The 14,030-nt window shown below is 39.6% G+C and overlaps 1 protein-coding gene across 2 annotated transcripts in view; it reads right to left on the bottom strand.

The window, feature by feature from the left end:
- SOS2 (SOS Ras/Rho guanine nucleotide exchange factor 2) overlaps positions 1-14,030 on the bottom strand; it is a 114,254-nt gene that overhangs the window by 64,625 nt on the left and 35,599 nt on the right. The window contains exons 1-2 of one of the 2 annotated variants that reach the window (XM_050796869.1): positions 7,056-7,148; positions 3,805-4,008 (exon numbers count right to left, since the gene is read on the bottom strand). In XM_050796869.1, the coding sequence (XP_050652826.1) occupies positions 3,805-4,002 (198 nt within the window). In that variant the 5' untranslated portion in view covers positions 4,003-4,008; positions 7,056-7,148. Of the gene's footprint in view, positions 1-3,804; positions 4,009-7,055; positions 7,149-14,030 lie in introns of those variants that run through there. The other variant, XM_050796868.1, reaches the window with a different exon arrangement.

Raw genomic sequence — 14,030 nt, 5'->3', positions numbered from 1 at the left:
TTATGGCCAACTATTATACATTCTGGCATCTTATAATGGAAACATCACGGGCTTTGGAACCTGACAGACCTGAGCTTGGATGCTGGCTCTACCACATGTGGTATAATATGAAACATATTTTTGGTCTTTGTCCCTGGTTCCTGTCTTAGAGCCCCTAAAATGCTAAGAATATCCTGAGTGATAATAATGTCTTTTGTTATTCATAATGAGTCCCTTTGATAAATATTGAGTTTATGTTACTGAGGTTACTTACGGTAGGGCCCCTAGATAACTTCATGATAGGGCCAGTCACCAAAAAGACCAGATGATTAGAGGATTGAAGGGTTACTTGAAACCAAACTGACTCATGAAAAAAAGAAAAAGGATCAGAGGGTTGCAACTTTCAGCCCCACCCACTGACCTATAAAAAGTTGGGGAAAGACCCTGGGAAACATGGCAAAACCCCGTCTCTACAAAAAATCAAAAATTAGTCAGGTGGGGTGGTGTGTGCCTGCAGTCCCAGCTACTCAGGAGGCTGAAGCTGGAGGATCGCTTGAGCCCAGGAAGCAGAAGTTATGGTAAGCCAAGATGGTGCCACTGCACTGAAGCCTGGGCAACACAGCCAGACCCTGTCTCAAAAAAAAAAAAAAAAAAAAAAAAAAAAAAAAAAGCAGGGGTAAGAAGCTAGAGATCAAGCTCCGTAAAAATTCTTGATGAGCTTCCTGGTTGCTGACCTTGTGGAGGTGCTAGGAGGGTGGCTTGCCCAGAGAGAGCTTGGAAACTCTGTGCCCCCATACCTTGTCCTGTCCATCTCTTCATGTGTATCCTTTTAAAATCCTTCATAATAAACTGGTAAATGTGTTCCCCTGATTTCTGTGAGCTGTTCCACCAAATTAATGGAACCCAAGGAGTGGGTCATGGGAACTCCAATTTATAAATGATCAGTCTGGAGCACGGTTCACAACCTGGAACTTTCAACTGGTGCCTGAAGTAGGAGACAGTCGTGTTGGGACTGAGTCCTTAATCTGTGAGATCTGACACTATTTCTAGGTAAATAATGTCAAAATTGAGCTGAATTACAGGACACCTAGTTGGTTACGCCTGTAATCCCAGAACTGTGGGAGGCCAAGGGAGGCGGATCACCTGAGGTCAGGATTTTGAGACCAGCCTGGCCAACATGGTAAAACCCCATTTCTACCAAAAGTACAAAAATTAGCCAAGCATGGTGGCACACATCTGTAATCTCAGCTACTCGGGAGGCTAAGCCAGGAGAATCGCTTGAACCCGGGAGGCAGAGGTTGCAGTGAGCCAGGATTGCACCACTGCACTCCAGCCTGGACAACAGAGCAAGACTCCATCTCAAAAAAAAAAAAAAAAAAAAGATTAGAGAAGAAAAACTGTTTTTCCCTTTTACAACATGCCAGATGAATGACCTTGGATTAGGAATGAAAAGGACAATAATGACAGCTAACATTTCTTGGGCACATTATATTCTAGGCACTCTTCTAAGCACTTGAAATGTAATAACCTAATATCCTTATTAGATAGGTATTATCATCATCCTCATTTTACAAATGAGGAAACAGAGGCATAGAGCAGTTAAGTAATTTGCCCATTGTCACACATTTGGTCTGATGATACCCAGCTCGTAAGCTTCTTAGGGTTAAATTAGATGATTTCTGTTAAATGCTCCTGGCACATATTAGGCCTTCCAGAAATGCGAGCTTTTTGAAAACACGGGACGCGGGGCAAAAGGAGTCACTTAAGATCATTTTTAAGTCATTCACTCCTTTAACATTTGTAGAGTACTATGCTCTGATTTTAGATAGTCTTTACCTCAAAAGTTTATATTTTACTTAAAGCTAAAAAATTTATAATAGATACAGAGATAGAGAGAAAAGGGATTCTCTCTTCCATCTGACCCTTTAGTATTAAAACAGACATTTTCTGTCATATCAGCACTAATCCAGTGAAAAGAGATCCATAAAAATTAATTCCTGAGGAATGAAAATGGATGGGACACAGAAAAGACAAAGATAACAATAGCTGCCAGCATTTATTAGGTTTTTATTCTTCATACCACTAGAGACAAAATCCAATTATAATGTGGTAGAAAAGAAGCCACATTCAAGATCAAGCTCTATAACTAACTTGATTAAGATGTTAATTTCCAGCTGGGCACAGTGGCTCAAGCCTGTAATCTTAGCACTTTGCGGGGCTGAGGACGAAGATTGCTTAAGCCCAGGAGTTCAAGACCAGCCTGAACAACATAGCGAGACCTCTAACTATATTTAAAAAAATAGTAATAAGGTCAATCTTCTTACAAGTAAAGTAGATATGATAATATCTGCCCAATCTATCCCTCAGGATTGTTATAAGGATCAAATAAAATAGATCAGTACTTTGAAAAACATAATGTTCTGACTACTTACGATAGTACTCCCAGTGGGAATTATTATAAACATTGTTAAACTAAACATATATCCAAAAGAAAAAACCTAATGGCCAACTAAAACACTTCCAATTATCATTTAAACTCATCCTTTTGGAAAAGAAAAAGAAAAGCTAAATCTGTTCCTAACTTTAAATACTCAGCCACCTGTGTCTGAGTTCACTGTTATTTACTCACATTATAGTTATTTTGTGGAGGAAGTTAGGAGGTAAAAGACAAATAAGACAAAGGTTAAGTATCTTTTTTTGAGCTGAGGTCTTACTCTGTTGCCCAGGCTGGAGTGCAGTGGCATGATCATGGCTCACTGAAGTCTCCAATTCCTGGCTCAAGCAAACCTCTCACTTCAGCCTCCCCAGCAGCTGGGACTACAGACATGTGCCACCATGCCCAGGTAAGTTTTAAATTTTTTTGTAGAGACTGGGTCTTGCTCTGTTACCCAGGCTGGTCTCAAATTCTTGGCCTCAAGCAATCCTCCTGCCTCAGGTTCCCAAAACAGCTGGGATTACAGGCACGAGCCACTGCACCTGGCCAAGACTAATTACTTTTAAAGTGTGGGCCAAACATACATATATGGAAAAATAAATCATGTGATAAAGAAAGAAAAAAACCTTTTTTGTTTGTTAAACATGGCATTCTGCATAAACTTTTATTTTTAAAAGTTCCACTGTTAAAACTTTATTTTTTTTAACCCCATATATTCTGAGCTTCAAATTAAAACTTTAAACTACTGCCTTAAGGTACTTACCAAAAGACAGAAAAATGCAGAGGTCTTTCTTTCCTAGACCATACATCTTTTTCACCAACTCCAAATGAATGACTCTAAATATCAGATACCGCATAGAGGAAAATGATTTCACCCCAGTATAAATATCTTTCTAATTTTGTGCCTAATTTTCATTGTCACTGTACCTATTATATTACTATAACAATTCACATGTTTATAAAGCCCACAAATACATAAAAGTATTTTTTATGTACTCATAAAGTATTTAAAGTTACTATTTATGGGCTGGGTGCAGTGGCTCATGCCTGTAATCCCAGCACTTTGGAAGGCCAAGGCAGGTGGATCACTTGAGGTCAGCAGTTTGAGACCAACCTGGCCAACATGGAGAAACACCATCTCTACTAAAAATATTAAAAAATTAGCCAGGTGTGGTGATGCATGCCTCTAATCCCAGCTACTCAGGAGGCTAAGGCAAAAATCGCTTGAACCCGGGAGGTGGAGGCTGCAGTGGTGCGAGCTGAGATCACGCCACTGCACTCCAGCCTGGGCGACAGAACAAGACTCTGTCTCAAAAAAAAAAGTGACTATTTATGATTTTAAGCTATTTTTTTGGGGGTACACAGAATTTCAAACCCAAAAAGGTACTTACAGAAGGTTTAAACAGCTTTCTATCAGAAAGAAAGGCTTCTCGAAACACTTTTATGATCATATTTAATTCCCGTAGATACTGTCTTTCTTCTGCGATTTCAGTTCTGACAAGATCATAGTAGTTTAATTCACCGGAAGAACTAGGTTCATCTTCACAGAGAGAAACCAAGCCTATATCATCCTGATCAAACATGTCCATCAAAACCTGAGAAACAGAAATCAATAATGTTGATTTGTTTTATTTTCCTTATTTTTATAAAAACTGCCTCAAAGTACTTGAAATCTATACGTTATTAAACAGGGCTGGGAGCTGTAATCCCAGCTCCCTGGGATTTTGGGAGGTTGAGGCAGGAGGATCACTTGAGGTCAGGAGTTCCAGGCCAGCCTAGCCGACATGGTGAAACCCTGTCTCAACCAAAAATATAAAAAATTAGCCAGGCGTCATGGTGGGCGCTTTAATCCCAGCTACTTGGGAGGCTGAGGCAGGAGGATTGCTTGAGCCTGGGAGGTCAAGGCTGCAGTGAGTCATGATCACGCCACTGCACTCCAGTCTGGGTGACAGAGCAAGACTCCATCTCACACACACACACACACACACACACACACACACACAACATTATGAAACAACAAGAGTTGTGCGTATTATAAGTAAATTTATATGAGAAAACCTAGAATAAAAGGAAAACTGAAGGTGGGAAATGTTCAAATAAAATCAAATAAAATATGGCAAAATAAATATTTCTGGAGATATGAACTAATGGTGAAATATGTACTAATACATATGCATATGTATGTGTATATATGTGTGCTATAATACACACACACACACACACACACAAAAGAGCAAAAAAAAAAAAAAAAAAAAGCCTGTTTTTGGGGAACAATAATCTGAGCCAAAACTCCCAGTTCAGCCACTACTTGACTATGATTATGAACACATTAATTCTTTTGAAAGTCATATTCCTTATGTGTGAAATGTAACTGATAAGAATAATTCACTGTAGTAATGTATATAAAATGCATACTACTATGTCTAGCAAATAGTAGGAATTCAACATAGTAGTTCCTTGCCATAGTATAAGGATGACAGTATATATTTAAGTAGGGTTAAAAGGAGAAAAGTGAAATGCTACTATGGTAGAGGCACACGATAGATCAGTGCGATGCATTTCTGATGCACATTTACTACAATGACCACTGCTATTATGTTCATTTGCTAAACCCAAACATCCCACAGATGCTTAAATTGTTGTAGCAACCACTTCTTTCAGAAATAGTAAAGATGCTACCACAGACTCAGGTCAACCAACAGGCAAGAACTAGCTGTAAATCAACAGAAACAGAAAGATGACTATATATATATATATATATATATATATATATATTTTTTTTTTTTTTTTGGTGAGACAGAGTCTCTGTCACCCAGGCTGGAGTGCAGTGGTGTGATCTCGGCTCACTGCAACCTCTGCCTCCCAAGTTCAAGCAATTCTCCTGCCTCAGCCTCCTGAGTAGCTGGGATTACTGGTGCATGCCACCATGCCTGGCTAATTTTTTTTTCTATTTTTAATAGAGACAGGGCTTCTTGGCCAGGCTGTCTTGAACTCCTGACTTCAAGTGATCCACCCACCTCAGCCTCCCAAAGTGCTGGGATTACAGGTGTGAGCCACCGTGCCTGGCTGTGACCATACATTTAAAAATTAATAATAGTTTTTTAAAAAAATGATTAGACCTAGTTAATTATATATTTATATATTTAAAACTGATTGAAAAGCACTCAGAGAGTTCAGCTAAAAGGTATACCCTGAAAAGGAAACTCCAAAAAGTAAAAAAACTTCAAAGGGATGAGAGGAAATTCTGACAACACTATAACAGATATTCATTCGTTCATTCTGAAAAACATCTATTGATCACCATAAACTGTATCACACGTTGGTAAAATACGCTAATAAAGTAAACAGGAACTCTGCCCTCCTAATCTTTTTGAATCTAACTCAGAAATATCTTATAAGCATCTTTGAAATCTGGTCAGCTCTCTCCATCTTACTGCAGGCTTTAGATTACTCTACTAAACAATCACCATCTCTTACAAGGATACACAAGTTTCATAATTTGATCTGCCTGCCACAAGTCTTCCCAACCCGAGTTCTAAAATCATGTTACTAAAAATAAATGATACATAAAAATGATACTGGATTTCATTGCCTTCTACATAAAATCCTAACATCTTTAGGATAAAGGCCATTCATAATTTAACTCCAACCCACCTTCCTAATCTCATGTTCTGTGACACTCTCAAATCCCTCCCTTCCCCAATGCTTGCTTCATGCAATCCACCTTCCTGTCATTGAAGACCATCATCCCCCCTTCCCAGCCACTTTTAACTTTAAAGAAACCAGTATGGCTACACAGGGAATTTGGTGATGAAATCTGATTTCAAACAGACATGCAAAATAAAGGAAGGCATGAGACATAAAAACACACAGAAGAGCTACCACCCTCTTCACTTCCCCACCAGAGACCCTTTTAGAGTAGGCCATACTTGCTAGCTATAACTTCTTGCTCCCATTCACTTAGCAAGCCCGTTACTATATTGAAACTGCTCTCACTATTGATCTAGTGTCAAATCTAATGGCGTGTTTTAGTCTTCCTACTTGTTTTCTCTAGTTTTTGACACAGCTGACCATTCTCTAATTCTTAAAACTCTTAACTCTCAGGGTGAGGCATGGTGGCTCATGCTTACAATCTCAGCACTTTGGGAGGCCGAGGCAGGAGGATCACTTGAGGCCAGGCATTCAAGACCAGCCTGGCCAATACAGCAAGATCCTGCCTCTACCAAAAGTAAAAAAAAAATAATAACCAGGCATGGTAGTAGACACCTGCGGTCCTAGCTACTCTGAAGGCTGAGGTGAAACACTTGAGCCCAGGAATTCGAAGCTGCAGTGAGCTAAGATCGTACCACCACATTCCAGCCTGAGTAACAGAATGAGATCCTATCTCTAAATAAGAAAAAACACATATAAACCCCCCCCAAACAATTTTTCTCTTCTTGGCTTCTGATATACCATTCTGTCAGTGGGGCCTCCTTCTCTATGACTTACCTTCTCTACCACCCATTCCACGGTTCCAGTCTTAAAACTCTTTTGGTCACATAATACCAAAGTTCCTGAATTTAAATGCTACAGGGGTCAGGCAAGTAACATTATAATATACAAGGAGCAGTGGGAATTATGGCAAACCGTAAGGTACACGCACCTAAAGAGGAAGTGTGCCGCTCAGTGCCAGCTATTTTCTGTTAGGCATTCTGATTTTCTTTTTTCATGAAAAGTCTGGGATTTACATTTTTATGTACAACTTTTAGATCTGTAAATATAAATACATGGCAAATAATTCAAAAATTTAAAAAACAAACCTGGAGACCCTATTCACTAGAAGGTCACCAGTCTGAAATGTCTGCTACACTGACAGAATGGTATATCATTCCTTAGAGTGAGCTCATTCCCTTAAATGATTTCCAATTACTATCTAGATGATAATGACTCCTCAGTGTTTATCTGTAGCCTCAGCATCTCTCCGGATCCTAGACAAATGTTACCAAAGGCTCGCTAGATATCTGCCTGTCTTAAAAAACCTGTATGTGTACACTCTCAGAATCACTAATAAACAGCATCACCTACTTGGTCTTCATAACTAGAAAACTTGTCCATCACCTTAGACTTACCACTTTTCCAACTTCTCTCCTGTATCCAAACAGTTCCCAAATCCTGTTGACTCTAACTAAGAAATATCCCTTACATCTGGTCAGTTCCCTCTATTTCCCTCTGTCTAGAATGTCTTCTCTTACTTCCTCTTCCCTCCCAACTCTCATTTATTCACCTAACCAATCTCTACCCATTTTTTCACCACTTAGCTCAAATACAATTTTTTTGGATAGCTTTTCCAAACTCTCCCTGACTCCCTACCAGAATCTCTTCCACTAGCATTAGCCCTTGATTAGCAACTTTCTCTCTTTCCTGTAGAAGCACCTAATGTATAAAGTCATCCCTTGGTGTCTGTAGGGGATTGGTTCCAGTACCCACCCCATACCCCCACAATCCTCAGATACTCGAGTTCCTTATATAAAATCACATACTATTTGCATATAACCTACATACATCCTCTTGTCTACTTAAATCATCTCTAGATTACTTGTAATATCTAATACAATGCCCACATGTCACTTCATTCACATAGATTAAATGTAGCACTCAGCTCATAGCAAATTCAAGTTTTGCTTTTTTGGAATTTTGTAGAATTTCTTTTTCCTGAGTATTTTTTATCTGTGGCTGGTTGAATCCATGGATACAGAACTCATGAATACAGAGGGCCAACTGTATTAAAATTTCTGTTCTATCTTTTCTCCTACTAAATAGTAACCATCTAAAGATACAACACAGTGCTTTCGTCTTAAAATCCAAAGCACCTGACACACGGTAAATACACAAAAGATAACTGTTTAAACAGCATACATGTAGTATATGTATTTATAAACTATTAGACATGTAAAGCATTTTTTGGTCATGTTTATAGCATGAACAATAAAGTAGAGTCAGGCTAGATGCAGTGGTTCACATCTGCAATCCCAATACTTTGGGAAGTTGAAGTGGAAGGACTAGTTGAGCCCAGGAGTTCAAGACCAGCCTGGGTAACGAAGAGAGACCCAGCCTCTACAAAAAAATTTTAAACATAGCCAGGCATGGTGTTGGTTCAAGCCTGTGGTCCCAGCTACAAAGGAAGCTAAGGCAGGAGGATCACTTGAGCCCTGGAGGTTGAGGCTGCAGTGAGCCATGTTCACACCACCACACTCCAGCTTAGGTGAGTCCTTGTCACCAAAAAAAAAAAAAAAAAAAAAAAAAAAAAAGAGAGAGCGAGCGAGCTAGCTCTTGAAACAGATGGAGTAATACTACCATGAAAGAGAAAATATATTCATACCCCACTCCTGGTAGCTTCAGATTTTTCTGGCCAGGCATGGGTGGCTCACGCCTCTAATCCTAGAACTTTAGAGGCCAAGGTGGATGGATCACCTGAGGTCAGGAGTTTGAGACCAGCCTGCCCAACATGGCGAAACCCTGTCTCTACTAAAAGTACAAAAAATTAGCCAGGCATGGTGGCATGTGCCTGTAATCCCAGCTACTCAGGAGGCTGAGGTGGGAGAATCACTTGAACACGGGAGGCAGAGGTTGCAGTGGGCAGAGATTGTACCACTACACTCCAGCCTGGGCAACAGAGCAAGACTCTGTCTTTAAAAAAAAAAAAAAAAAAAAGGCCAGGCGTGGCTCACGCCTGTAATCCCAGCACTTTGGGAGGCCAAGGCAGGCAGATCACTTGAGGTCAGGAGTTCGAGACCAGCCTGGCCAACACAGCAAAACCCTGTCTTTATTAAAAATACAAAAATTAGCCAGGCGTGTGGCAGGTGCCTGTAATCCCAGCTACTCAGGAGACTGAGGCAGGAGAACTGCTTGAACCCAGGAGGCAGAGGTTGCAGTGAGCCAGCATCACTCCATTATACTCCAGCCCGGTCGAGAGAGCAAGAGTTTGTTTCAGAAAAAAAAAAGTATAATTCAATAGGTTAAAAAGAAAATACAGAACTCAACTGCTAGTACATCTAGATCTGGTGAACTAAGTTTCTTCAGAGCAGCTTTGTGACCTCTTATTCTCTCTTTTTTTTTTTTTTTTTTTTTTTTTTTTTTTTTTTTTTGTCCTCTATTGCCCAATGGCACAATAGCTCACTACAGCCTCAATTTCTCAGGCTCAAGCAATCCTCCCACCTCAGCCTTCCAAGTAGTTGGATGCACCACCATGCCCAGCTAATATTTTTTTTTATTTTTAGTAGAGATGAGGTCTTGCTATATTCTCCAGGGTGTCTCACCTTTCTTTCTTTGTTTCTTTTTCTAAATTTTTTTGTAGAGATGAAGTCTTGCTGTGCTGCCCAGGCTGGTCTCAAACTCCTGGGCTCAATATATCCTCCTGCCTCAGCCTCCTAAAGTGCTGGGATTACAAGCGTGAAGCACTGTGCCTGGCCTTTACCTTTCCTACACATCAATTTCCTTCTTAAGCATTTATATGTTCAACTTTTCCAGTTTAAATACTATTTTCCTTAATAATGACATATATACTAGAACTTAAATTCTATGGTTCTTTCCTATGATCATCTAATTCTCAGCAATCTTTGATATGCTAGAATACCTCATATAGTCAAATGTTGCTTTTATTTTTAAATGTAAAGAAATAGGTCTGGTTTCAAGTTCTCTGTCTGGCAAATTAAAGATATCCCTAGAAACCATGTATTCAAATAATTATTAAACAGATGGTTTGTGAGCTCTTGAACTAGTGATCTCTAGAAATCAGTTTGGATATACTAAGATCACATCATGTCATACAATCTCATTACTTATGGTTACATAACTAGACCCACAAATCAAGTCATCTGGATTTTTTTTTTTTTTTTTTTTTTTTGAGACATAGTTTCACTTTGTTACCCAGGCTGGAGAACAGTGGCACTCAGTTCACTGCAACCTCCGCCTCCCAGGTTCAAGCAATTCTCGTGCCTCAGCCTCCTGAGTAGCTGGGATTACAGGCAACTGCCACCGTCGGCTGATTTTTTGTATTATAGTAGAGATGGGGTTTCACCATGTTGCCCAGGCCGGTCTCGAATTCCTGAGCTCAGACAATCTGCCAGTCTTGGCCTCCCAAAGTGCTAGGATTACAGGCGTGAGCCACCACGCCTGGCCAAGTCATCCGGATTTTAGCTAAGCATATGACAGTCTCTTGTGACAAATAGGGGATCATGACAGGAATGTCTGAAACAAGGACCAGCAAACTACCAGCCAAATCCAGCCCACAGACTGTTTTTGTAAACAAAGTTTTGCTGGAACATAGCCCACGCTAATTCATTTATGGCTGCTTTCATGCTACAAGGGCAGAGATGAGTAGATGCAAGAAAGATGTATGGCACACAAAGCCTAAAATGTTTATCCCCTGGGCCTTTATAGGTAAAGTTTGTTGACCCATGAATTAAACAAAATGTGAAATAATAGCTAATAAAAGGTAATAATGAAGAAAAGTGGTAACTTTTAACCTAGAAGAATGCCACTAATAACATATGCTAGAAATCTCATTTTTTATATAATCCTTTTCTCTCTCTCTCTCTCTCTCTCTCTCTCTATATATATATATATATATTTTTTTTTTTTTTCTTAAGATAGAGTATTGGCTGGATGCGGGGGCTTACACTTGTAATCCCAGCATTTTGGGAGACTGAAGTGGGTGGATCACCTGAGGTCAGAAGTTCAAGATCGGCCTGTCCAACATGGTAAAATCCCGTCTCTACTAAAAATACAAAAATATTAGCCAGGCATGGTGGCAGGCACCTGTTATCCCAGCTACTCGAGAGGCTGAGGCAGGAGAATCACTTGAAACTGGGAGGCGGAGGTTGCAGTGAGCCAAGATCATGCCACTGCACTCCATCCTCGGCGACAGAGCAAGACTCCGTCTCAACAAAAAATAAATAAATAAAATAATATGGAGTCTCGCTCTGTCACCCAGGTTGGAGTGCAGTGGCACGATCTCGGCTCACTGCAACTTCTGCCTCCCAGATTCAAAGGCACCTGGCCTTTTCAACATTTTTACTAAATAATTTTAATTCAAAGTTTATCAGATCTGTACACATTACAAAAATGTGGGAAGAGTACCTAAAATGCTGAATGAAAATTCAATTTTTAAAATATCTACATATGCTGGAACATAACCTCAATAACAGTATGAAATTTTCTAGGGATAAATTCACGTTCATTCTTACAATAACAACAAAAAATCAACAGCACAAGTTGGAGAAATCAAAGACTTAACAAAATGGTACTTCACGTGGAACAGTCCTCGGGAGTTTAGAAATCTGCAGACTCAGTAAGTACACAGAGTAACATGGTGCCAAAATATTAATGCTGAAATTATTAAAGAATACCACTGCACTCCAGCCTGGGCGACAGAGCGAGACTCCGTCTCAAAAAAAAAAAAAAAAAAAAAAAAAAGAATAGCATATAGAATAAAGGATACGTACGTGCATTTCAATATACTCTGTTGCTCAGACCAAATCTGGACTACTGTCTTCAGTTTTAGAAATCAGTCTAAAAGCAATATAACAAGGGGATCTGAAAATCCTGCCACATGATTTTTTAAAACTCTGAAAAGGTGGAGATTTAGGACACAGAAAAATGCTTCAAATAAAGGAATGACTTATTAAAAAAAATAGTTTATGGCCTGGTGCAGTGGCCCACATCTGTAATCCCAGTGTCTTGGGAGGTTGAGGCAAGAAAATCACTTGAAGCCAGGAGTTCCAGACCGGCCTGGGCAACATAGCGAGACCCTATTCCTACAAAAATTTAGAAATTAGCTGGGCATGGTGGCAGATGCCTATAGCTCTAGCTACTTGTGAGGCTGAGGCAGGAGGATTGCCCGAGCCCAGGGGTTTGAAGCTGCAGTGAGCCTGGGTGACAGAAGGAGACTCAAGCTCTCAAAAGCAAACAAGCTGGTGGCTCACGCCTGTAATCCCAGGACTTTGGGAGGCCGAGGCGGGCAGATCACGAGGTCAGAAGTTCGAGACCAGCCTGACCAACATAGTGAAACCCCGTCTACTAAAAACACAAAAATTAGCCAGGCGTGGTGGCGGGCACCTGTACTCCCAGCTACTTGGGAGGCTGAGGCAGGAGAATCGCTTGAACCTGGGGGGCAGAGGTTGCAGTGAGCTGAGATCACGCCACTGCACTCCAACCTGGGCGACAGAGCGGGACTCCATCTCAAAAAAGAAAAACAAAAACAAAAAAACAAAAAACAAACAAACAACAACAAAAAATGCACATGTGTTTTCACTTACATGTGGAATCTAGAACAAACTCATAGAAGCAGAATAGAATGTGGTAACCAGAGGCTGCAGGGTAGGGGGACAAAACCTCAATTAGGAGGAATCGGGTCTTTTTTGTAAGATTTATTGCACAGTATGGTGAATATAGTAAATAATAATGTATTTACATTTCAAAATTGCAAAAAGTAAATTTTTTTGTCATTTCAATTTTCAAAAGAAAGTTTTGTGGGTACATAGTAAGTGTATATATTTAAGGAGTAAATGCAGGCATATAATGCATACATCAGAATAAAATGGAGTCTCCATCACCTCAAGCATTTATCCTTTCTTTGTGCTACAAACAATCCAATTATACTCTTTTAATTGTTGTAAAATATACAATAAATTATCGTTGACTGTAGTCACCCTATTGAGATATCAAATACTAGATCTCATTCATTCTAACAATATTTTTGTACCCATTAACCATCCCCATTTCCCCGACTCTATCTACCCTTCCTAGCCTTATAACCATCATTCTACTACCTAAGAGTAAATTTCAAATGTTCTCACCACAAAAAATAAGTACTTGAATAAATGTTAATTAACTTGATTTAATTATTCCACATTGTCTTCGTAATCATAACCTTACCTTGTACTCCATAAATATATACAACTATAATTTGTCAATTTATAATTTAATAAATTAATAAATAGGAAGGAGAAAAGAAAAGAAAGTGCTCAAATAGACAGGAACAGAAAAACCAAGCTAGGGCTCCTAATAACCAAATCTGGAACAACCGAAACTTTTTTTTTTTTTTTTTGAGACAGAGTGCAGTGGCATGATCTCAGCTTCATGTAGCCTCAATCTCCCGAGCTCCAGTGATTCTCCCACCTCAACCTCCCAAATAGCTGGGACTATAGTTACAAGCACACGCCTGGCTAATTTTTTTTCTTTGTAGAGACATGTTGCCCAGGCTGGTCTCAAACTCCTGAGCTCAAGTGATCCACCTGTCTCGGCCTCCCGAAGTGCTGGGATTATAGGCATGAGCCATGGTGCCTGGCCTGCAACATCTAAATAATGAAGGAACAGATTACGACCCATTGAATAAAATAATAATTCATTAGTCTATATTAAGATAAACAAATTTGAGTGTGATGAATAATAAGATACGCAGTTTCAAAATACTCCACAAAATGTTCATTTATTAATTACAAAAGGGAAAAGAGTAACTTCACAGATGAGAAGCCTGGCAGATAATTCCCTAATCAAGTAATCAGTCAACATCACCACTACTAATGAGACACAACGAAATCATGTGCCTGTGTGCCATCTGAGAAAATGCAATGAGAAG

Source organism: Macaca thibetana, chromosome 7 (assembly GCF_024542745.1).
Source record: "Macaca thibetana thibetana isolate TM-01 chromosome 7, ASM2454274v1, whole genome shotgun sequence".
NCBI classification, from domain to species: domain Eukaryota; kingdom Metazoa; phylum Chordata; class Mammalia; order Primates; family Cercopithecidae; genus Macaca; species Macaca thibetana.
The sequence above is the reverse complement of the archived record's forward strand: the minus strand, read 5'-3'. Positions and strand labels throughout refer to the sequence as shown.